This window comes from Hemitrygon akajei, chromosome 6, assembly GCF_048418815.1.
Source record: "Hemitrygon akajei chromosome 6, sHemAka1.3, whole genome shotgun sequence".
Taxonomy (NCBI): Eukaryota; Metazoa; Chordata; class Chondrichthyes; order Myliobatiformes; family Dasyatidae; genus Hemitrygon; species Hemitrygon akajei.
In genome coordinates this window covers 116,636,350-116,662,276 of record NC_133129.1, presented here as the reverse complement: position 1 = coordinate 116,662,276, position 25,927 = coordinate 116,636,350, and the positions used below count along the sequence as shown (strand labels likewise).

The 25,927-nt window shown below is 48.5% G+C and overlaps 1 protein-coding gene and 1 long non-coding RNA gene across 10 annotated transcripts in view; one reads left to right on the top strand and one right to left on the bottom strand.

The window, feature by feature from the left end:
• Positions 1–25,927, bottom strand: part of pacsin3 (protein kinase C and casein kinase substrate in neurons 3) — a 164,894-nt gene that overhangs the window by 3,709 nt on the left and 135,258 nt on the right. For 5 of the 8 annotated variants that reach the window (XM_073049091.1, XM_073049096.1, XM_073049092.1 and 2 more), the window contains exons 7-9: positions 25,758–25,878; positions 18,629–18,756; positions 11,387–11,538 (exon numbers count right to left, since the gene is read on the bottom strand). In XM_073049091.1, the coding sequence (XP_072905192.1) occupies positions 11,387–11,538; positions 18,629–18,756; positions 25,758–25,878 (401 nt within the window). The remainder of the gene's footprint in view (positions 1–11,386; positions 11,539–18,628; positions 18,757–25,757; positions 25,879–25,927) is intronic. The other 3 variants (XM_073049098.1, XM_073049097.1, XM_073049099.1) reach the window with 3 other exon arrangements.
• LOC140729400 (uncharacterized) lies at positions 22,029–25,064 on the top strand. Of its 2 annotated transcripts, XR_012099322.1 has the most exons (5): positions 22,029–22,380; positions 23,134–23,207; positions 23,838–24,039; positions 24,719–24,812; positions 24,961–25,064. It is a non-coding gene; the product is annotated as an uncharacterized lncRNA (long non-coding RNA). The 2 variants fall into 2 exon arrangements; XR_012099321.1 differs by lacking the exon at positions 24,961–25,064 and having other exon boundaries at positions 22,030–22,380; positions 24,719–24,870.

Below are 25,927 nucleotides of genomic sequence, written 5' to 3'. Positions count from 1 at the left end.
TTTCTACCACCAGCGGTGGGGCACAAAAGTCCGCCGTTGTCGCCCGCCCTGCAAGGGCCAGGGCCAGCTGACGCTAATGACTATGGCGGCTGGCCACCAGGACAGCCTCTTGTACGTCTGGGACAAACAGTTGGGACGCCGCTTCTTGGTCGACACCGGAGCGGAGATCAGCGTTTTGCCCCCAACAGGGTACAACACCCGCAATAGGAAGCCAGGACCCACCCTGAGGGCCGCAAACAGCAACACGATACGGACCTACGGCACCCGCACAGTACAGCTGCAGTTCGGCTCCAGCCGGTTCACGTGGGACTTCACACTGGCCACGGTGGCCCAACCACTCCTGGGGACGGACTTCTTGCGAGCTCACAGCCTGCTGGTCGACTTGCAAGGGAAAAGACTGGTACATGCCGAGACTTTCCAGACGTTCTCTCTGGGTGAAGCCAAGTTGCCGACCCCACACCTGGACTCCATCACGCTGTCCGACAACAAATTCACCAGAACCTTGGCGGACTTTCCATCGATTCTGGCACCGCAGATCACGGCAGCCATGCCCAGACACGGGGTTCAGCACCACATTCCAACCCAGGGACCACCCCTCCACGCCCATGCACGAAGGCTCCCCCCGGAAAAGCTCCGCCTGGCGAAGGAGGAGTTCAAGAGGATGGAGGAATTGGGGATCGTACGGAGGTCCGACAGCCCATGGGCCTCCCCCCTGCACATGGTGCCCAATGCAGCCGGGGGTTGGAGACCATGTGGCGACTACCGCAGACTGAACGAGGCTACAACTCCAGACTGCTACCCCGTGCCGCACATACAGGACTTTGCAGCAAACCTGCATGGGGCAAGAATCTTTTCCAAAGTAGACCTCGTCCGGGGATACCATCAAATCCCAGTGCATCCTGAAAACATCCCCAAAACAGCACACATCACCCCGTTCGGCCTGTTCGAGTTCCTCCGAATGCCGCACAGACGTTCCAGCAGCTAATGGATGTGGTGGGACGTGACCTGGACTTTGCGTTCATCTATTTGGGCGACATCCTTATAGCCAGCAGTTGTCGTCAGGAGCATCTGTCCCACCTCCACCAGCTCTACTCACGCCTGAGTGATTTCGGCCTCACAATCAACCCGGCCAAATGCCAGTTCGGTCTCGATACCATCGACTTCCTGGGCCACAGGATTACCAAAGACGGGGCAACACCTCTGCCCGCCAAGGTAGACGTGATCCACCATTTTGCCCGGCCCAACACGGTCAAAGGCCTACAGGAGTTCATTGGTATGGTGAACTTCTACCACCGTTTCCTCCCCTCAGCAGCCCGTATCATGCGCCCTTTGTACACCCTGATGTCGGGTAAAGGCAAGGACATTACTTGGGACGAGAAGGCCACGGCCACTTTCGTTAAAGCCAAGGAAGCCTTGGCAGATGCCACGATGCTGGTGCACCCCAGAACGGACGTTCCAACCGCCCTCACGGTGGACGCATCCGACACAGCAGTCGGTGGGGTGCTGGAGCAGCTCATCGAGGGGAGCTGGCAACCCCTGGCGTCCTTCAGCAAGCACCTACGACCACCCAAACTCAAGTACAGTGCTTTCGACTGGAAGCTGTTGGCACTGTATCTGGCAATCCGGCATTTCAGGTACTTCTTAGAAGGCAGGCCGTTCACCGCGTTCACGGACCACAAACCGTTGACCTTCGTGTTCATGAAGGTGTCTGATCCCTGGTCGGCTCGCCAGCAGCGACATCTGTCCTACATCTCTGAGTACACGACGGACATCCAGCATGTCTCGGGAAAGGACAACGTCCTGGCAGACGCACTCTCCAGACCAGCCATCCAGGCCCTGTCCCTGGGAGTGGACTATGCAACACTGGCGGAGGCGCAGCAGGCAGACAACGAGATGCCCAGCTACAGGACCATAGTCTCAGGTTTGCAGCTGCAGGACTTTCTCGTAGGCCCAGGTGATAGGACCCTCCTGTGCGACGTGGTTACCGGCCAACCTCGCCCCATCATCCTGGCAGCCTGGAGGCGGCAAGTTTTCAACTCCATACACGGTTTGGCACACCCATCTATCAGGACAACCATCCGGCTGGTCTCCAGCAAGTTCGCGTGGCACGGACTTCGCAAGCAGGTCAGTGAATGGGCCAGAACATGCGCACAGTGCCAAACAGCCAAGGTGCAGAGGCACACTAAAGCCCCGCCCCAGCAGTTCGAACCCACCCACCGGAGGTTCGACCACATTCATGTTGATATCGTGGGCCCCCTACCAGTGTCCCGAGGAGCGCGGTACCTCCTAACTATGGTAGACCAGTTCACGAGGTGGCCAGAGGCGGTCCCGCTCACCAACACATCTGCTGATTCCTGTGCCCGAGCACTGATTGCAACCTGGGTAGCACGCTTCGGGGTACCGGCCCACATTACCTCCGACAGAGGCGCCCAGTTCACCTCCAGCCTGTGGTCGGCTGTGGCCAGCCTGTTGGGAACGCAGCTACACCACACTACTGCCTACCACCCACAGTCGAACGGACTAGTGGAACGTTTCCACCGTCACTTGAAGTCGGCTCTCATGGCCCGCCTGAGAGGACCTCACTGGGTGGACGAGCTTCCCTGGGTCCTGCTTGGAATTCGTACAGCGCCCAAAGAGGATCTGTACGCCTCGTCGGCTGAGTTGGTGTACGGCACACCCCTGGCCGTCCCAGGAGAGTTCATACCAGCCCCAAGGGGGCAAGAGGAAGAACCCGCAGCTGTCCTGGACAGACTACGCGAAAGGCTCGGCAACCTGGCCCCCGTACTAACTTCACAGCACGGACGGACCCCGACCCATGTACCCAAAGACCTGCAGAACTGTAAGTTTGTGTTTGTACGAAGGGGCGGACACCGGGCACCGCTACAGCGGCTGTATGAGGGGCCGTTCAAGGTGATCAACAACAATGGGTCCACGTACGTTCTGGACATTGGGGGGAGAGAGGAGGTTTTCACGGTGGACCGACTCAAACCAGCCCATGTGGATTTGGCACAGCCGGTCGAGGTTCAGGCACCGCGGCGCAGAGGCAGACCTCCCAAACAGAGGCTGATCCAGACTGTGGACATTGGGGAGTGTATCGCCGGTTCTGGGGGGGTGGGGGTTATGTGGCGACCCACTTTCTGCGCAGGTGAACCGGCTCACAAATAACCAGCGCGCAGGGGGAGACTTTGGTAATGCACCTCCGACGTCATTTCCGCCCGGAGAGGGCGGGCGCTAGGGATTAAATGCCAGCGCTGCGAAGTTTGAATAAACTAGTCTCGAAACGACTTACCGACTGCGTGTTGTTATTTCAGCGCTGTGTGTAGCACATTGCTACAACATTACATAAAAGGAAATAGTCCCTACACAAACCCCTGTGGAACACCACTAGTCACTGACAGCCATCCAGAAAAGGCTCCCTTTATTCCCACTCTACTTCCTGCCAATCAGCCAATTGTCTAACCATGCTAGTACCTCTCCTGTAATACCATGTGTTCATAGGTTGTCCAGCAGCCTCATGTGTGGCACCTTCTGAAAATCAGAACATCAACCTTTGTCGATCTTGTTTGTTCTGTTCTGGTCGCCTCAGTATAGGAATGATGTGGAAGCTTTAGAGAGGCTGCAGAGGAGCTGCCTGGATTAGAGAGCATTTCTTATGAGGAAAGGATACAGTGATGGTGAGGCTTTATAAGACACTGGTGAGGAAACCTGCATGCTCACGGGGAGAACATACAAGATCCTTACAAGCAGTGGTGGGAATTGAACCCTGGTCGCTGGAATTGTAAAGCGTTGTGCTAACCACGACACTACCGTGTCACCCCAACATTGCCCCACCACTGGTGCACATAGACTGCAGTCACTCTGCCAGCACCCCAGTCTAACTCATCTCCTGTTTAACCTTAATGTCTTTTAACACCATACACTCATCCTGGTTGGCACAGAGCAGATGGGCTGAGGGCCTGTTTGTGGGGTACTCCTCTCTACTCAAGAGCATGGGGAATGAACAGGGTGGAGTATTAAGGGGTCAATGGTTAGGGGAAACGGTAGGATTGGACTGGTGGGATACTAAAGCACATTGGGATTAAACTGGTGGAACATGGAAGGGTCCAGACAGTGAGGGATTGGACTGGGATGGATAATGAGGGTACAGGGAGAGAGCAGAGAGGGGTCTGTCCGGGGGAGAGAGCGGAGAGGGGTCTGTCCGGAGGAGTGAGCAGAGAGGGGTCTGTCCGGGGGAGAGAGCAGAGAGGGGAATGTCCGGGGGAGAGAGCAGAGAGGGGAATGTCCGGGGGAGTGAGCAGAGAGGGGTCTGTCCGGGGGAGAGAGCGGAGAGTGGAGGTGTGAGGAAGATGATGAATTGTGGAGGTGTGAGGGAGATGGTGAATTGTGGAGGTGTGTGGGAGATGGTGCATTGTGGAGGTGTGTGGTGTGAGGGAGATGGTGAATTGTGTAGGTGTGAGGAAGATGATGAATTGTGGAGGTGTGAGGGAAAGGGTGAATTGTGGAGGTGTGAGGGAGATGGTGAATTGTGGAGGTGTGTGGGAGATGGTGAATTGTGGAGGTGTGAGGTGTGAGGGAGATGGTGAATTGTGGAGGTGTGTGGTGTGAGGGAGATGGTGAATTGTGGAGGTGTGAGGGAGATGGTGAATTGTGGAGGTACATGGTGTGAGGGAGATAGTGAATTGTGGAGATGTGAGGGAGATGGTGAATTGTGGAGATGTGAGGGAGATGGCGAATTGTGGAAGTACATGGTGTGAGGGAGATGGTGAATTGTGGAGATGTGAGGGAGATGGTGAATTGTGGAGATGTGAGGGAGATGGTGAATTGTGGAGGTGTGTGGTGTGAGGGAGATGGTGAATTGTGGAGGTGTGAGGGAGATGGTGAATTGTGGAGGTACATGGTGTGAGGGAGATGGTGAATTGTGGAGATGTGAGGGAGATGGTGAATTGTGGAGGTGTGAGGGAGATGGTGAATTGTGGAGGTACATGGTGTGAGGGAGATGGTGAATTGTGGAGATGTGAGGGAGATGGTGAATTGTGGAGGTGTGAGGGAGATGGTGAATTGTGGAGGTACATGGTGTGAGGGAGATGGTGAATTGAGGAGATGTGAGGGAGATGGTGAATTGTGGAGGTACATGGTGTGAGGGAGGTGGTGAATTGTGGAGATGTGAGGGAGATGGTGAATTGTGGAGGAAAATGGTGTGAGGGAGATGGTGAATTTTGGAGATGTGAGGGAGATGGTGAATTGTGGAGATGTGAGGGAGATGGTGAATTGTGGAGGTGTGAGGGAGATGGTGAATTGTGGAGGTACATGGTGTGAGGGAGATGGTGAATTGTGGAGATGTGAGGGAGATGGTGAATTGTGGAGGTACATGGTGTGAGGGAGGTGGTGAATTGTGGAGATGTGAGGGAGATGGTGAATTGTGGAGGAAAATGGTGTGAGGGAGATGGTGAATTTTGGAGGTGTGTGGTGGGATGGAGATGGTGAACTGTGGAGGTGTGTGTTGTGAGGGAGATGGTGAATTGTGGAGGTGTGAGGGAGATGGTGAATTGTGGAGGTGTGTAGTGTGAGGGTGATGATGAATTGTGGAGGTGTGTGGTGTGTGGGAGATGGTGAATTGTGGAGGTGTGAGGTGTGAGGGAGATGGTGAATTGTGGAGGTGTGTGGTGTGAGGGAGATGGTGAATTGTGGAGGTGTGAGGGAGATGGTGAATTGTGGAGGTGTGAGGGAGATGGTGAATTGTGGAGGTACATGGTGTGAAGGAGATGGTGAATTGTGGAGATGTGAGGGAGATGGTGAATTGTGGAGGTACATGGTGTGAGGGAGATGGTGAATTGTGGAGGTGTGTGGTGGGAGGGAGATGGTGAATTGTGGAGATGTGAGGGAGATAGTGAATTGTGGAGATGTGAGGCAGATGGTGAATTGTGGAGATGTGAGGGAGATGGTGATTTGTGGAGGTGTGAGGGAGATGGTGAATTGTGGAGGTGTGTGGAGTCAGGGAGGTGGTGAACTGTGGAGGTGTCAGGGAGATGATGAATTGTGGAGGTGTGTGATGTGAGGGAGATGGTGAATTGTGGAGGTGTGTGATGTGAGGAAGATGGTGAATTGTGGAGGTGTGAGGGAGATGGTGAATTGTGGAGGTGTGTAGTGTGAGGGTGATGGTGAATTGTGGAGGTGTGTGGCGTGAGGGAGAGGGTGAATTGTGGAGGTGTGTGGCGTGAGGGAGAGGGTGAATTGTGGAGGTGTGTGGCGTGAGGGAGAGGGTGAATTGTGGAGGTGTGTGGCGTGAGGGAGAGGGTGAATTGTGGAGGTGTGTGGTGTGAGGGAGAGGGTGAATTGTGGAGGTGTGTGGCGTGAGGGAGAGGGTGAATTGTGGAGGTGTGTGGTGTGAGGGAGAGGGTGAATTGTGGAGGTGTGTGGCGTGAGGGAGAGGGTGAATTGTGGAGGTGTGTGGCGTGAGGGAGAGGGTGAATTGTGGAGGTGTGTGGCGTGAGGGAGAGGGTGAATTGTGGAGGTGTGTGGGAGATGGTGAATTGTGGAGGTGTGTGATGTGAGGAAGATGGTGAATTGTGGAGGTGTGTGGTGTGAGGGAGAGGGTGAATTGTGGAGGTGTGTGGGAGATGGTGAATTGTGGAGGTGTGTGATGTGAGGAAGATGGTGAATTGTGGAGGTGTGTGATGTGAGGAAGATGGTGAATTGTGGAGGTGTGTGGTGTGAGGGAGAGGGTGAATTGTGGTGGTGTGTAGTGTGAGGGTGATGGTGAATTGTGGAGATGTGAGGGAGATGGTGAATTTTGGAGGTGTGTGGTGGGATGGAGATGATGAATTGTGGAGGTGTGAGGTGTGAGGGAGATGGTGAATTGTGGAGGTGTGAGGGAGATGGTGAATTGTGGAGATGTGAGGGAGATGGTGAATTGTGGAGGTACATGGTGTGAGGGAGATGGTGAATTGTGGAGATGTGAGGGAGATAGTGAATTGTGGAGATGTGAGGGAGATGGTGAATTGTGGAGGTGTGAGGGAGATGGTGAATTGTGGAGATGTGAGGGAGATGGTGAATTGTGGAGGTACATGGTGTGAGGGAGATGGTGAATTTTGGAGGTGTGTGGTGGGATGGAGATGGTGAATTGTGGAGGTGTGAGGGAGATGGTGAATTGTGGAGATGTGAGGGAGATAGAGAATTGTGGAGATGTGAGGGAGATGGTGAATTGTGGAGATGTGAGGGAGGTGGTGAATTGTGGAGATGTGAGGGAGATGGTGAATTGTGGAGGTACATGGTGTGAGGGAGATGGTGAATTGTGGAGATGTTTGGGAGATGGTGAATTGTGGAAGTACATGGTGTGAGGGAGATGGTGAATTGTGGAGATGTGAGGGAGATAGTGAATTGTGGAGATGTGAGGGAGATGGTGAATTGTGGAGATGTGAGGGAGGTGGTGAATTGTGGAGATGTGAGGGAGATGGTGAATTGTGGAGATGTGAGGGAGATGGTGAATTGTGGAGATGTGAGGGAGATGGTGAATTGTGGAAGTACATGGTGTGAGGGAGATGGTGAATTGTGGAGGTGTGAGGGAGATGGTGAATTGTGGAGGTGTGAGGGAGATGGTGAATTGTGGAGGTGGGAGGGAGATGGTGAATTGTGGAGATGTGAGGGAGATGGTGAATTGTGAAGGTGTGAGGGAGATGGTGAATTGTGGAGGTGTGAGGGAGATGGTGAATTGTGGAGGTGGGAGGGAGATGGTGAATTGTGGAGATGTGAGGGAGATGGTGAATTGTGGAAGTACATGGTGTGAGGGAGATGGTGAATTGTGGAGGTGTGAGGGAGATGGTGAATTGTGGAGGTGTGAGGGAGATGGTGAATTGTGGAGGTGGGAGGGAGATGGTGAATTGTGGAGGTGCACGGTGGAGAGAGGTGGTGAATTGTGGAGATGTGAGGGAGATGGTGAATTGTGGAGGTACATGGTGTGAGGGAGATGGTGAATTGTGGAGATGTGAGGGAGATGGTGAATTGTGGAGGTACATGGTGTGAGGGAGATGGTGAATTGTGGAGATGTGAGGGAGATAGTGAATTGTGGAGATGTGAGGGAGATGGTGAATTGTGGAGATGTGAGGGAGGTGGTGAATTGTGGAGATGTGAGGGAGATGGTGAATTGTGGAGATGTGAGGGAGATGGTGAATTGTGGAGATGTGAGGGAGATGGTGAATTGTGGAAGTACATGGTGTGAGGGAGATGGTGAATTGTGGAGGTGTGAGGGAGATGGTGAATTGTGGAGGTGTGAGGGAGATGGTGAATTGTGGAGGTGGGAGGGAGATGGTGAATTGTGGAGATGTGAGGGAGATGGTGAATTGTGGAGGTACATGGTATGAGGGAGATGGTGAATTGTGGAGATGTGAGGGAGATGGTGAATTGTGGAGATGTGAGGGAGATGGTGAATTGTGGAAGTACATGGTGTGAGGGAGATGGTGAATTGTGGAGATGTGAGGGAGATAGTGAATTGTGGAGATGTGAGGGAGATGGTGAATTGTGGAGATGTGAGGGAGGTGGTGAATTGTGGAGATGTGAGGGAGATGGTGAATTGTGGAGGTACATGGTGTGAGGGAGATGGTGAATTGTGGAGATGTGAGGGAGATGGTGAATTGTGGAAGTACATGGTGTGAGGGAGATGGTGAATTGTGGAGATGTGAGGGAGATGGTGAATTGTGGAAGTACATGGTGTGAGGGAGATGGTGAATTGTGGAGATGTGAGGGAGATGGTGAATTGTGGAAGTACATGGTGTGAGGGAGATGGTGAATTGTGGAGGTGTGTGGTGTGAGGGAGATGGTGAATTGTGGAGGTGTGAGGGAGATGGTGAATTGTGGAAGTACATGGTGTGAGGGAGATGGTGAATTGTGGAGATGTGAGGGAGATAGTGAATTGTGGAGATGTGAGGGAGATGGTGAATTGTGGAGATGTGAGGGAGGTGGTGAATTGTGGAGATGTGAGGGAGATGGTGAATTGTGGAAGTACATGGTGTGAGGGAGATGGTGAATTGTGGAGGTGTGAGGGAGATGGTGAATTGTGGAGGTGGGAGGGAGATGGTGAATTGTGGAGGTGGGAGGGAGATGGTGAATTGTGGAGATGTGAGGGAGATGGTGAATTGTGGAGGTGTGAGGGAGATGGTGAATTGTGGAGGTGTGAGGGAGATGGTGAATTGTGGAGGTGGGAGGGAGATGGTGAATTGTGGAGATGTGAGGGAGATGGTGAATTGTGGAAGTACATGGTGTGAGGGAGATGGTGAATTGTGGAGGTGTGAGGGAGATGGTGAATTGTGGAGGTGTGAGGGAGATGGTGAATTGTGGAGATGGGAGGGAGATGGTGAATTGTGGAGGTGCACGGTGGAGAGAGGTGGTGAATTGTGGAGATGTGAGGGAGATGGTGAATTGTGGAGGTACATGGTGTGAGGGAGATGGTGAATTGTGGAGATGTGAGGGAGATGGTGAATTGTGGAGGTACATGGTGTGAGGGAGATGGTGAATTGTGGAGATGTGAGGGAGATAGTGAATTGTGGAGATGTGAGGGAGATGGTGAATTGTGGAGATGTGAGGGAGGTGGTGAATTGTGGAGATGTGAGGGAGATGGTGAATTGTGGAGGTGAGGGAGATGGTGAATTGTGATGTGAGGGAGATGGTGAATTGTGGAAGTACATGGTGTGAGGGAGATGGTGAATTGTGGAGGTGTGAGGGAGATGGTGAATTGTGGAGGTGTGAGGGAGATGGTGAATTGTGGAGGTGGGAGGGAGATGGTGAATTGTGGAGATGTGAGGGAGATGGTGAATTGTGGAGGTGTGAGGGAGATGGTGAATTGTGGAGGTGTGAGGGAGATGGTGAATTGTGGAGGTGGGAGGGAGATGGTGAATTGTGGAGATGTGAGGGAGATGGTGAATTGTGGAAGTACATGGTGTGAGGGAGATGGTGAATTGTGGAGGTGTGAGGGAGATGGTGAATTGTGGAGGTGTGAGGGAGATGGTGAATTGTGGAGGTGGGAGGGAGATGGTGAATTGTGGAGGTGCACGGTGGAGAGAGGTGGTGAATTGTGGAGATGTGAGGGAGATGGTGAATTGTGGAGGTACATGGTGTGAGGGAGATGGTGAATTGTGGAGATGTGAGGGAGATGGTGAATTGTGGAGGTACATGGTGTGAGGGAGATGGTGAATTGTGGAGATGTGAGGGAGATGGTGAATTGTGGAGATGTGAGGGAGATGGTGAATTGTGGAAGTACATGGTGTGAGGGAGATGGTGAATTGTGGAAGTACATGGTGTGAGGGAGATGGTGAATTGTGGAGATGTGAGGGAGATAGTGAATTGTGGAGATGTGAGGGAGATGGTGAATTGTGGAGATGTGAGGGAGGTGGTGAATTGTGGAGATGTGAGGGAGATGGTGAATTGTGGAGGTACATGGTGTGAGGGAGATGGTGAATTGTGGAGATGTGAGGGAGATGGTGAATTGTGGAAGTACATTGTGTTGGGGAGATGGTGAATTGTGGAGATGTGAGGGAGATGGTGAATTGTGGAAGTACATGGTGTGCGGGAGATGGTGAATTGTGGAGATGTGAGGGAGATGGTGAATTGTGGAAGTACATGGTGTGAGGGAGATGGTGAATTGTGGAGATGTGAGGGAGATGGTGAATTGTGGAAGTACATGGTGTGAGGGAGATGGTGAATTGTGGAGGTGTGTGGTGTGAGGGAGATGGTGAATTGTGGAGGTGTGAGGGAGATGGTGAATTGTGGAGGTGTGAGGGAGATGGTGAATTGTGGAGGTGGGAGGGAGATGGTGAATTGTGGAGGTGCACGGTGGAGAGAGGTGGTGAATTGTGGAGATGTGAGGGAGATGGTGAATTGTGGAGGTACATGGTGTGAGGGAGATGGTGAATTGTGGAGATGTGAGGAAGATGGTGAATTGTGGAGGTACATGGTGTGAGGGAGATGGTGAATTGTGGAGATGTGAGGGAGATGGTGAATTGTGGAGGTACATGGTGTGAGGGAGATGGTGAATTGTGGAGATGTGAGGGAGATGGTGAATTGTGGAGATGTGAGGGAGATGGTGAATTGTGGAAGTACATGGTGTGAGGGAGATGGTGAATTGTGGAGGTGTGTGGTGTGAGGGAGATGGTGAATTGTGGAGGTGTGAGGGAGATGGTGAATTGTGGAGGTGTGAGGGAGATGGTGAATTGTGGAGGAGTGTGTTGTGAGGGAGATGGTGAATTGTGGAGGTGGGAGGGAGATGGTGAATTGTGGAGGTGCACGGTGGGAGAGAGGTGGTGAATTGTGGGGGGGGTTTCGATCACACAAACATGCAGAGCATCTAAAACCCCCCACAGCGCCTCATAGCTGGCGTGCTTTGTTAGTCGGTGAGTACCTGCCGAAAAGCTCAGCTCATCAGCCTCCTGCCCCAGGTAATCATACAGCGCTCGCACTCTGACAGCTGCTACCTCCTCACGTCCGGACACCGGCATGGACCTCCTGGGGCTCTCGTCATCCGACCAGTCAGATGAGTAATCTTTCATTCTGCTGTGGAATACGACAGACAATAGTGTGAGTATTGAGAGTGAGTACACAGGAGGGAGAGAGATTGAATGATTAGATAAAGCCACTCCACCCTATCAAAGGATTTCTCTGCATCCAAAGATACAATACATTCAGATTCTTTGGCTGAGTGGGAATAAATTATATTTAACAATCTTCGAATATTAAAATGTGAGTACCTATTTTTTATAAATCCTGCTTGGTCATTTGAGATAACATTAGGCAAAATATTCTCAAGCCTATTTGCTAGAATCTTAGGGAGGATTTTAAAATCTACATTCAATAAAGAAATGGGTCTATAGGATACACATTGCAGTGGGTCTTTTCCTTTTTTTGGAACCAATGAAATTAGTGCCTCATAAAAAGTTTTAGGAAGGTTCCCAGAGGACGTAGAATCAGTAAACGTTTGATGAAGATGTGGTATAAGCATTTCATGAAAAGTCTTGTAAAATTCTACCGTATAACCATCAGGTCCTGGAGCTTTACCTAATTGCAGAGAGGATATAGCCTTGGCTATCTCCTCTTGTTTAATACGTGCATCTAACATATCAACATCTTGAATCGAAATCTGAGGTATGTTTAACTTTTGCAAAAATCTATTCATAATAATAGTGCTATCAGAGAATGCAGATTTATAAAGATTAGAATAGAAGTCCATAAATATCTTATTAATTTCATAAGGATCTAAAGTTTCTGTTCTGTCTGGTCGACGAATTTTTAAAATCTGTCTTCTGACCATCCCAGCCTTTAACTGACCCACTAAAAGCTTAGCAGATTTTTCCCATGTATATAAAATAAACTTTTAGATTTAAAAATTTGCTGGTTTTGAAGAGGTTTAATTTTGGTCCAGGATTTATTTCCTGGATTAAATTGATTTATCATGCCTCAGTAGCTGCGGTTATAACTAATAATCAAAAGTCTCCTTACTTTAGATTATATAGAGGTACCCGTCAGGACTGTCCCTTTAGTCCTTTATTATTTAATTTGGCTTTAGAACCACTTGCTATTGCTCTTAGGGATTCTAATTCTGTGCAGGGTATTAGGAGAGGGGATAAATTACATAAGGTTTCGTTATACGCGGATGATTTATTAGTTTACATTTCAAATCCTAGGAAATCTATTCCTTTTATGTTATCTATTTTTATGGAATTTGGTATTTTTTCTGAATATAAACTTAATTTACATAAAAGTGAATTATTTCCTATTAATAATTATTCTGATTAATATGATCAAATACCTTTTAATATTGCCAAAAGCCATTTTACTTACCTTGGTATCAAAATTACTAAAAATTTTAAAGACCTATATAGGTATAATTTCTCCCCTTTAGTTGACTATACTCAACAGGCGCTTTCCAAATGGTCACCTATGTCGATGTCATTGATAGGTCGAATAAATGCTATAAAAATGGTTATTCTACTGAAATTTTTATATATATTTCAAGCAGTTCCCTCTTTTGTTCCAAAAACATTTTTTGATAAAATAGATACTCTGATTTTGTCTTATGTTTGGAATAACAAAAGCTCTAGAGTGAATAAACTTTTATTGCAAAAACAAAAAAAAGATGGAGGACTGCCTTACCAAACTTTAGATTTTATTATTGGGCAATTAATATTCGTTATATTACTTTTTGGACTTATAGTATAGACGACCAAGATCGCCGTTCATGGTTACAGTTGGAGGAAAATTCAGTAATGGGGTTTTTGTTAGCTTCTTTATTAGGAGCTCCCCTTCCGTTTTCGCTCTCCAGAATAGGTAGACAAGCTCTTAACCCTATCGTTAAACATACTTTAAAAATTTGGTTTCAGTTTCGTAGATTTTTTGAATTAAATGATTTTCTACTTTCTAGTAATATTTATTCTAATTTCTTTTTTAAACCATCAACTTTGGATAAGGCGTTTTTAACATGGAAAATTAAGGGAATAAAAACGTTTTTAGATTTGTTTTTACAGGACTGTTTAACGTCCTTTTCACAATTAATGGATAAATATGATATCTCTAATACACATTTTTTCAGATAGTTACAGGTTAGGAATTTTTAACGTGATTTTTTTACCGAATTACCCCTTGGTTTGCTCTTTGAATTTGGCTTATGCTATTTTTCAGCTTAAACCTTTCCAAAATGATTAATAGCTATCGTTTATAAACAGTTAATGAATGCTCGCATGTCGCCTAATGATAGGGTTCAACGCATCTGGGAAGTAGAAATTCAACACTCACTTTCAGACAATCAATGGAGTAAAATTTATTATCTAGTTAATAATTCATCTATCTGCGCACGCCATACCTTAATTCAGTTTAAGATAGTACACAGGGCCTATTGTCCAAAGATAAATTGGCGTATATTTTTCCTAATATAAGCCCTATTTGTGACAGATGTAACGCAGAAGTGGCTACTCTAACTCATATGTTTTGGTCATGTGTAAATTTAAACAATTTTTGGAGGGATGTGTTTGGAATATTATCTAAAGTTATAGATGTGGATGTTCAACCTAATCCACTTACAGCAATTCTAGAGGAAGCAAGCAAAGTGTCTGCTTCTGCTCAACATATGATAGCCTTTTCAACTTTACTGGCTAGGAGAGCTATTTTGCTACATTGGAAAGAATCTAACCCACCTACTGTTTTTTATTGGCTCTCCTCCATTATGTCATGTCTAAGCTTGGAGAAAATTAGAAGCCAGACATTTGATACATCCTTTAATTTTGAACAAGTCTGGCGACCCTTTATTCAATCTTTTCAGATGATCTATTTATTTATTTATTTTTCTTTACTCTTTTCGGAAAATCCTTATCCGTGAAGGTTTGGAGATGACTGGAAGAATTTTTTTTTCCTCTCTCTTTTTAAAATTTTATCCTCAATTGGACTGCCCAATCTTTCTTTCTTTTTCTTTCTTTTTTCTTTCTCTTCTCTTTCGTCTTAGTTAGTTAGTGGTTTTTTTTCCTTTATCAAATAAAATTTCCGGTCTTTTTTTTATGGTTGCTATGAGGAGTTGTAGTTTTTTTTTTTGACCATTGTGTATATAAGTGTAATATTTTACCTATCTGTTTTTGACATTATATATTTTCTGTTTTTTTATTGCTGTTTATATGTCTATTATATTATTTGTTTGCTAAACTCCTCCTCTGATCTGTATATTCTTTATTTGAAAATCAATAAAAAGATTGAAAAATGAAATGAAATGATTAGAGGAAGAGGTGTTGTAACCAGAGCCAGCACAGAGAATGACAGGCAGAGGAAAGGCATGAGGGGGATGTTTCACAACACAGGAACAGACAAGGAAAGGGCTGGAGATGTTATGGTCAAAGACTGGCTCGATCTTTTTTCTAATCCTATTATCTTTTTATCCAATTCATTCTACTCTATTGCTCTCCTCTCAAGACCTTTCCCCTCCAAGTACTTGTCCAGTTCCTTTTGAAGTTACTATTCAATCTGCTTCAGCATCTTTTTGACCCACTCCCCATGAAAGTGCTGCCTGATGCCTATAGCTCATCCCCACTCTGATAAGCACACAGTCCTCTGGTGGTTCTCCTTCCCTGACACCACAGGCAAAGCTAGTCATTAAATCTGCTCAATCTTTTATGTTCAGTTTTCTCCCATAACAAAACACCCTCATCCCTGAGCCTTCACAGAAAACTTCTCCAGTTTCCTCTGCATAACATTCCCAAGGAACAATGGCCCGGGCAGCACAACACTCTGACTGAGACCTAAACAGTGGTTAATAAAATAAAACTACGGTGGATTCCAGTTAATTGGGGCACACTGTGACCAGTACATTTTGGTCGAATTAATTGGTAGCCCCAGTTAGCCAAAGTTCCATGGAAATAGTCAAAAAGGTATAAAAAGACAAACCACTGATTAACAAATTATGCGTTTAAATGAAATACCAAATTAGAACACTACCAGTGCTACGACAGTACTAGAAAACTGTGTATTCCTTGCTAATAGCTATCAGAAGAATTCCATGTCCGGGGAGGGGCTTGTCGAGGTGAGGCAGCTCACTAACGTTTGGTCCCCACAGGACACCCAGCTCTCACCTGTGGCTACAAGTAGCTGTTTGCATGTGACACTGGCCACACCCCGGTACACTGCTTCAACAGGCAAACCCAAAGAAAGAAGGACGTGCCTGTCCAGTACGTGCAGTCGGCTCGGGCAGACTGGGTGGATAAGATCATGGTTCTGCAATGCCCCATGGACAGCGAAGTACACGTTAAAGCCCAGAAGTCATCATGGCTATCCACTGCATCCGAAGAAAATCTCAGTCTGCGATGACTACTCGTACCACTAGAACTGGACTTCCCAGGTCAGGAGAGTGGAACTGTCCCAATTTTCAAAGGTTCATTTTATTATCAGAGTATGTGTGCAGAATACACCAGAGATTTGTCTTCTCTAGATAGCCAGAAATACAGAAAACCACAGTAGTTGAAAGAACGACATCAATCACCCCCCCACATGAAAAGAAAAAGACACCAAGATATGCAAACCCCAATCCCCACCCCCCCACACAAAAGCTAACAGATCACCCAGCCTGCCAATTGCCAAAAGTAATGAATGAGCACAAAGAACATTGAACCGAAAGATAACAAAATGAATGACAGAACAATCCACAATTCAGTAACATCCCCAAGAGCATTGGGACCCAGCGGCCCCTCCCAGGGGAAGTGGCTTCAACCCAGCCCAGGACCATTCACTCTCCTCCACATTTGCTCAATGTTTCAATCGTCCTTGTCACTTTCATTGGTGAGAAATGTAGTCGATTTTGGCCCCACATGTCACCTCTGAGCTTCTCCTTGGGGTAGCTCGTTCTTGCATTTCTCTGCTGGAGTTTTCTCATGGACACTCGATCGAACTACAGACTGTAACACACAGGCTCCAACAGTTTCAAAATCAAAGATAAAAATAATAAGTAGAAGATGTAGAAAAGCTGAAATAATTTACTAACTGGAAGATGTCATCCATGGAATCACTACTTACTGGTGCCATCTTGACCAGATGTTCCACTTTAAAAACCCTCCTGCACAGGTTCCACAGTCAATGTTGGGTACAGCAGATAACCAACATTCTGCTGTCTTCTTTTGATTGGTCGTAAAGGAACACAATCAGTGCAGATACTGGACTGCCTTCATACAATGCTATCGATGATTGCATCCTCCAAATCTTCATTATCATTGTAACATTCAAGATGATTGTTGATACCTTCAAATTTTTCATAGTCCCTAACTTGTTGAAGTAGTGAAATTGTTTCATTTTCATTCCTGGCTCTTTCTGGCATCTCCAAGCCTAGATGCTGGAAACCACGGCATTCAAAACAGCTCTGAGTTGTCATACTACCCATTTCTTACCAACTATCAGTGACAAAAACCACTGCTTTTTGAACACAAACAAATGACACTATTTAAAAACTGTTCATTCTAACCACAGTGTAGTGTTTAACATTCATGTGTGCACGTGACTGACACTAGTTAGAAATTGTTAAAGTCTCTTGTCCCAACTAATTGGCATAGTGCCCCAAATAAACAAATGAAATCCAGACTATTTTCTCAATTAGTTTTTGTTCTTTAAGAGTTGTCCCAAATAAGTGGCTGCCCCAATTAACCAATGGCCCAATTAATCAGAATCCACTGTAGGATTCTACTTGTGTCTAAATGAATTTGCACATTCAACTCACTGGGTGTGACCCGCTCTTCACCTTCCTACCAAGTCAAATATATCCCCTCAATACCTCGTGCATCGGGCTGCTTCCCCACTGTCTCTGTCCTTGTGAAGTAGATTACTGGTTGCTACATTTCTGACTCTGCAGACTTCGGAACGTCCGGTGGAGCAGCGGCTAAGGTTTAGCCTATGAAACTGTCACGAGGACACCACTCTCTGCTGACTATTGACAAGCCCAGCCTCTGTCCCTGCGGTGCTGGGCCCATCAATGCAAAATACTTTTCTAAAACTGCACATTTACGCTTAAATCCCAGAAACCCAACTAATCCCAAACCAAAGAACCCAGTTTTGCTTTGTCAGTTCTCAGTCACTGTTCCACAGTTTTTCAAGCAGCCATAAACCCTTCTTCAAACCTGATCTGTAGCGTTTCGTTTCAGCAGGAATTCATTATCAGCCTACAGCTGTGCTTGTGAAAACAGTACCCTTCTTACTAAATAAAGGAAAACACTGGTAACTCCCTGTTCCTCGGAGAACAATCACGTGGGGCCAGACTTTCTACGAGAGAGAGACACACACAAACAGGCAGGGAGAAGCAAAGAGGAAGAAAAAAATGGTGAGGGGCATGCAGGGGGCTGGATGGCAGGGGGAAGGGGGAAAAGTGGGAATAGTGCAAATCTCCTCATTGTTATAAAGTGAAACTCTCCTACCCCACCTTTCCCCAATCACACCCCCTCCCTGCTCTGTGCCAGGACTGGGACCTGCACACAGGGATGATGTAGAACAAGGTCTCTTCTCTCGCTACCTGTTGAACCCCAGACTCTCATCGTGGACACCGGAACCGTGGCGGAGTGGGGAATGGGGTGTAGGGGGGAGTACTAGAGTGACACTGCCACCATCTGACCCCGTGCTCACCATTACTTCCTCTTTCCTGACACTTGCGACTGGGCACTTTGCTTGTTCTCACTGTTACCACTGCAGTCGACTCGTGGAAATGCACCTGTGTGTGCCCCAAGGGGTAAACGGTGCGAGGCAGGGGTCAGAGAACTAACCAAGGTGCCAAGTGGGAACAAACAAGTCTGATCTTCGGGGGAAAACCAAGGTGGTGTAGATCGCGATAAATTCTACTCGAGCTCAACCCCCCCCCCCCCCCCACACCAAATTCCTTTGCCCCTATGAATCTGCTTGACCCACTGAACTCCTCCAGACTGGTTTGGGAATGGGTCTGTTCAGGGGTCGCAGCAAGTGTGTGTGACTGTGTCCACCCAGAGTAGAAGAGCACCCGAGGAAACCCAGCAGCAGCTCCCGGGACAGGAGAACATTTCCCAGGGCAGATACCCACCAGGACACACAGACCTCAAGCCACGGACGGGCGAGGCAGCGAAACAGACGGGAAGGGTGTGGAGTAGTTGCTGGAGCTCCGTACCTGCCCTGTGGAGAGGGGTGTGACACAGAGTCAGTGGACGTCAAGACGTTGGTGAGAGTCACTTCCTCTGTGATCTGACTACACTTCTCCTTACGATGAATAGCTCGGTTGGCCTCCGGAAACCACTCCTGTCAGAGACAGAAAACGAATCAAAGTGCACCAAGGGCAGGAATCACAACTTTAGCACAATAAATATTATACTTGCAACAACAAAGGAGGCCACTTGGCCCATTGGGTCCATGCTAGTCCCCAAGGAAGCAATCCCATTGGTCCTATTTCTCCTCTCTCATTTCTCTCACACATGGTATCAGCTGCCCTTTAACTCTTGTTGTCATTAATTATACTTTGGGGCAATTTAGAGAAATTTGGGGTGTGGGAGGAAACCAGACTGCCCACAGTCAATCATCGGTGAATCGGGCAATATCTACACCGACAGCACTGAGGGTTGGGATCAAACCCCAGTTCCTGAGCAACTGTTCTGCCCCAAACAGCAAAAAGACTGCAGAGAGCTGGAAACACAACTCAGCCCATCAGGAAAACCATCTCACTGTCTCACGAATGCAGCCAGTTAATCAAGGAACCCTCCTACCCTGGTCATTCTCTCTTCTCCCTGTTCCATCAGGCAGAGGACACAAAAGCTCAACAACAGGCTCACGAACCGCTTCCATCCTGCTTTGGTAAGACTCTTGAACAGAGTTCTTTTACGATAAGCTCCTGATCTCTCAGCCTACCTTGTCAAGCCCTTTGTCTGTCTGTGTGACATTTTCCCTGTAACAACCTACTCTGCCTTGTTATCGCTTTCTCTTTCTACGACCTTGAGCTATTTGTTTTTCATGCCGTCTACACAGATTATTCCAAAACACAATGTTAGTCACTGCACCTCAGTTCATGTGGCAATAATGCGCCAATTAACCTGCAGCTGCAGAAATGCAGCGGGACCTGCCATGCCAACGCGCTGCCTGGAGCGCGTTCGACTATTGAAGAGGCAACTTTCTCCAGACTGAGCCGGCTGGAACAGCAGCTTCATACAGCACACACAAAACGCTGGAGGAACTCAGCAGGACAGGCAGCACCTACGGAAAAGAGCACAGTTGGCATTGCGGGCCAAAACCCTTCGGCAGGACGGGAGGAAAAAAGATGAGGAGCAGATTTGAAAGGTGGAGGGAGAGGAGAGAGAAACACCAGGTGATAGGTGGAGGGGGAGGGATGAAGTAAAGAGCTGGGAAATTGATTGGTGGAAGAGACAGAAGGCCATGGAAGAAAGAAAAACAGGCGGGAGGAGCATCAGAGGGAGGCAGTAAGTGGGCAAGGAGAAAACATGAGAGAGGTATAAGGGAGGGGAAATGACAAAAAGGAGGGGGGGGAGAGGCATTATTGGAAGTTTGAGAAATCAATGTTCATGCCATCAGGTTGGAGGCTACCTGTCCTGACGAAGGGTCTCGGCCCAAAACATTGACAGCGCTTCTCCCTATAGATGCTGCCTGGCCTGCTGCATTCCACCAGCATTTTGTGTGTGTTGCCAGAATACAAGGTGTTGTTCCTCCAACTTCATACAGCAGTGATTGTATTTCCAGTGCAGCTGCTTGGAAGTACGTAGACTTGTGGAATGTAACTCCTGTACTGTGTAATTTCAGAGGTCCAGTCTTTTTTTCTTGGAGTGCAAGAGATTCAGCAGTGACCTTACAGAGGTCTATAATATCATGAAGGGAAAGGCTCAGATAGAGCCGGGTGGGGAGAGGCTCAGGGGGTGGGGTCCAGGAAGGGACATGGATAGGGAAAGGTTCAGAGGGACACAGATAGGGAAAGGTTTAGAGGGATACGGACAGGTACACGGGTAGGAAAGGTTTAGAGGGATACAGACAGGGAAGGTTTAGAGGGATACGGACAGGTACACAGACAGGGAAGGTTTAGAGGGATACGGACAGGTACACGGACAGGGAAGGTTTAGAGGGATACGGACAGGTACACGGATAGGGAAGGTTTAGAGGGATACGGACAGGTACACGGGTAGGAAAGGTTTAGAGGGATACGGACAGGAAAGGTTTAGAGGGATACGGACAGGTACACAGACAGGGAAGGTTTAGAGGGATACGGACAGGTACACGGATAGGAAAGGTTTAGAGGGATATGGACAGGTACACAGACAGGGAAGGTTTAGAGGGATATGGACAGGTACACGGGTAGGAAAGGTTTAGAGGGATACGGACAGGTACACGGATAGGAAAGGTTTAGAGGGATATGGACAGGTACACAGACAGGGAAGGTTTAGAGGGATATGGACAGGTACACGGATAGGAAAGGTTTAGAGGGATACGGACAGGTACACGGATAGGAAAGGTTTAGAGGGATACGGACAGGTACACGGACAGGGAAGGTTTAGAGGGATACGGACAGGTACACGGACAGGGAAGGTTTAGAGGGATACGGACAGGTACACGGATAAGGAAGGTTTAGAGGGATACGAACAGGTACACGGACAGGGAAGGTTTAGAGGGATACGGACAGGTACACGGATAGGGAAGGTTTAGAGGGATACGGACAGGTACACGGGTAGGAAAGGTTTAGAGGGATACGGACAGGAAAGGTTTAGAGGGATACGGACAGGTACACAGACAGGGAAGGTTTAGAGGGATACGGACAGGTACACGGACAGGGAAGGTTTAGAGGGATACGGACAGGTACACGGATAGGAAAGGTTTAGAGGGATATGGACAGGTACACAGACAGGGAAGGTTTAGAGGGATATGGACAGGTACACGGATAGGAAAGGTTTAGAGGGATACGGACAGGTACACGGATAGGAAAGGTTTAGAGGGATACGGACAGGTACACGGACAGGGAAGGTTTAGAGGGATACGGATAGATACACGGACAGGGAAGGTTTAGAGGGATACGAACAGGTACACGGACAGGGAAGGTTTAGAGGGATACGGACAGGTACACGGATAGGGAAGGTTTAGAGGGATACGGACAGGTACACGGGTAGGAAAGGTTTAGAGGGATACGGACAGGAAAGGTTTAGAGGGATACGGACAGGTACACAGACAGGGAAGGTTTAGAGGGATACGGACAGGTACACGGACAGGGAAGGTTTAGAGGGATACGGACAGGTACACGGATAGGGAAGGTTTAGAGGGATACGGACAGGTACACGGGTAGGAAAGGTTTAGAGGGATACGGACAGGAAAGGTTTAGAGGGATACGGACAGGTACACAGACAGGGAAGGTTTAGAGGGATACGGACAGGTACACGGATAGGGAAGGTTTAGAGGGATACGGACAGGTACACGGGTAGGAAAGGTTTAGAGGGATACGGACAGGGAAGGTTTAGAGGGATACGGACAGGTACACAGACAGGGAAGGTTTAGAGGGATACGGACAGGTACACGGATAGGAAAGGTTTAGAGGGATGTGGACAGGTACACAGACAGGGAAGGTTTAGAGGGATATGGACAGGTACACGGGTAGGAAAGGTTTAGAGGGATACGGACAGGTACACGGATAGGAAAGGTTTAGAGGGATACGGACAGGTACACGGATAGGAAAGGTTTAGAGGGATACGGACAGGTACACGGGTAGGAAAGGTTTAGAGGGATATGGACAGGTACACGGATAGGAAAGGTTTAGAGGGATACGGACAGGTACACGGATAGGAAAGGTTCAGAGGGATACGGACAGGTACACGGGTAGGAAAGGTTTAGAGGGATACGGACAGGTACACGGATAGGAAAGGTTTAGAGGGATACGGACAGGTACACGGATGGGAAAGGTTCAGAGGGATACGGACAGGTACACGGATAGGAAAGGTTCAGAGGGATACGGACAGGTACACGGGTAGGAAAGGTTTAGAGGGATACGGACAGGTACACGGATAGGGAAGGTTTAGAGGGATACGGACAGGTACACGGATAAGGAAGGTTTAGAGGGATACGAACAGGTACACGGACAGGGAAGGTTTAGAGGGATACGGACAGGTACACGGATAGGGAAGGTTTAGAGGGATACGGACAGGTACACGGGTAGGAAAGGTTTAGAGGGATACGGACAGGAAAGGTTTAGAGGGATACGGACAGGTACACAGACAGGGAAGGTTTAGAGGGATACGGACAGGTACACGGACAGGGAAGGTTTAGAGGGATACGGACAGGTACACGGACAGGGAAGGTTTAGAGGGATACGGACAGGTACACGGATAAGGAAGGTTTAGAGGGATACGAACAGGTACACGGACAGGGAAGGTTTAGAGGGATACGGACAGGTACACGGATAGGGAAGGTTTAGAGGGATACGGACAGGTACACGGGTAGGAAAGGTTTAGAGGGATACGGACAGGAAAGGTTTAGAGGGATACGGACAGGTACACAGACAGGGAAGGTTTAGAGGGATACGGACAGGTACACGGACAGGGAAGGTTTAGAGGGATACGGACAGGTACACGGATAGGAAAGGTTTAGAGGGATATGGACAGGTACACAGACAGGGAAGGTTTAGAGGGATATGGACAGGTACACGGATAGGAAAGGTTTAGAGGGATACGGACAGGTACACGGATAGGAAAGGTTTAGAGGGATACGGACAGGTACACGGACAGGGAAGGTTTAGAGGGATACGGACAGATACACGGACAGGGAAGGTTTAGAGGGATACGAACAGGTACACGGACAGGGAAGGTTTAGAGGGATACGGACAGGTACACGGATAGGGAAGGTTTAGAGGGATACGGACAGGTACACGGGTAGGAAAGGTTTAGAGGGATACGGACAGGAAAGGTTTAGAGGGATACGGACAGGTACACAGACAGGGAAGGTTTAGAGGGATACGGACAGGTACACGGACAGGGAAGGTTTAGAGGGATACGGACAGGTACACGGATAGGGAAGGTTTAGAGGGATACGGACAGGTACACGGGTAGGAAAGGTTTAGAGGGATACGGACAGGAAAGGTTTAGAGGGATACGGACAGGTACACAGACAGGGAAGGTTTAGAGGGATACGGACAGGTACACGGATAGGGAAGGTTTAGAGGGATACGGACAGGTACACGGGTAGGAAAGGTTTAGAGGGATACGGACAGGGAAGGTTTAGAGGGATACGGACAGGTACACAGACAGGGAAGGTTTAGAGGGATACGGACAGGTACACGGATAGGAAAGGTTTAGAGGGATATGGACAGGTACACAGACAGGGAAGGTTTAGAGGGATATGGACAGGTACACGGGTAGGAAAGGTTTAGAGGGATACGGACAGGTACACGGATAGGAAAGGTTTAGAGGGATACGGACAGGTACACGGATAGGAAAGGTTTAGAGGGATACGGACAGGTACACGGGTAGGAAAGGTTTAGAGGGATATGGACAGGTACACGGATAGGAAAGGTTTAGAGGGATACGGACAGGTACACGGATAGGAAAGGTTCAGAGGGATACGGACAGGTACACGGGTAGGAAAGGTTTAGAGGGATACGGACAGGTACACGGATAGGGAAGGTTTAGAGGGATACGGACAGGTACACGGATAAGGAAGGTTTAGAGGGATACGAACAGGTACACGGACAGGGAAGGTTTAGAGGGATACGGACAGGTACACGGATAGGGAAGGTTTAGAGGGATACGGACAGGTACACGGGTAGGAAAGGTTTAGAGGGATACGGACAGGAAAGGTTTAGAGGGATACGGACAGGTACACAGACAGGGAAGGTTTAGAGGGATACGGACAGGTACACGGACAGGGAAGGTTTAGAGGGATACGGACAGGTACACGGATAGGGAAGGTTTAGAGGGATACGGACAGGTACACGGGTAGGAAAGGTTTAGAGGGATACGGACAGGAAAGGTTTAGAGGGATACGGACAGGTACACAGACAGGGAAGGTTTAGAGGGATACGGACAGGTACACGGATAGGGAAGGTTTAGAGGGATACGGACAGGTACACGGGTAGGAAAGGTTTAGAGGGATACGGACAGGTACACAGACAGGGAAGGTTTAGAGGGATACGGACAGGTACACGGATAGGAAAGGTTTAGAGGGATATGGACAGGTACACAGACAGGGAAGGTTTAGAGGGATATGGACAGGTACACGGGTAGGAAAGGTTTAGAGGGATACGGACAGGTACACGGATAGGAAAGGTTTAGAGGGATACGGACAGGTACACGGATAGGAAAGGTTTAGAGGGATACGGACAGGTACACGGGTAGGAAAGGTTTAGAGGGATATGGACAGGTACACGGATAGGAAAGGTTTAGAGGGATATGGACAGGTACACGGATAGGAAAGGTTCAGAGGGATACGGACAGGTACACGGGTAGGAAAGGTTTAGAGGGATACGGACAGGTACACGGATAGGAAAGGTTTAGAGGGATACGGACAGGTACACGGAAGGGAAAGGTTCAGAGGGATACGGACAGGTACACGGATAGGAAAGGTTCAGAGGGATATGGACAGGTACACGGGTAGGAAAGGTTTAGAGGGATACGGACAGGTACACGGATAGGGAAGGTTTAGAGGGATACGGACAGGTACACGGATAAGGAAGGTTTAGAGGGATATGGGCCAAGAACAAGCAAATGGGACAAGCTTAGTTTGCACCTTGGCCAACAGGATGTGTTAGCCTGAAGGGCCTGTTTCTGTGATACAGAAGACTATGACTGACCAAACCACTTACCACTGGGAAATCAAAGCACTGAAGCCCAAAATGTCACATATTGTCTACGATTGTCTAAGAAGCTCACACGTAGCCCAAGGTTCTGTGCTCTCCCCAGCATCCACTTAAACTAATGCTATAGACCCTCCCGATACCCACAGAGCAAGATCTAATGTCAGTAACTACTGGCTCTGTCAGTCCTAAACATTCACCTCTGACCTTGTACCTCTTCCCATCTCTCTGCATGAGGTTCAATCTCACCTCAAAGTCAAAGTAATTTTATTATCCAACTTCATACACGTCATCATCTCCAGCTGCGATAAATACACACAATAAATATTGAGAACGTGAGATGAAGAGCCCTCAAAAGAGAGACCTCAGTCTCCAACTCCATCTAGCTCAGATAGCAACAGAAACAAGTTCGCCTTGTGCTGAGGTGAATGCATGGCCAGGGAGTGTCCCCTGCCTACAGGAGAAAGGCACTCACCTCAAACTGGGGCCAGTTCATGGCCATGCCGGGCCCATGGGTGTTCTGCCACCATCGCAGGTCCTCCTGGTCATTGGCCGAGAGAATGGCCTGATGCAGGTCCCGATAGATCGTCCGAAAACTGCAACAAGACCAGGACAGAGACTAGTTTGTGTTGCATTTGTACAAGA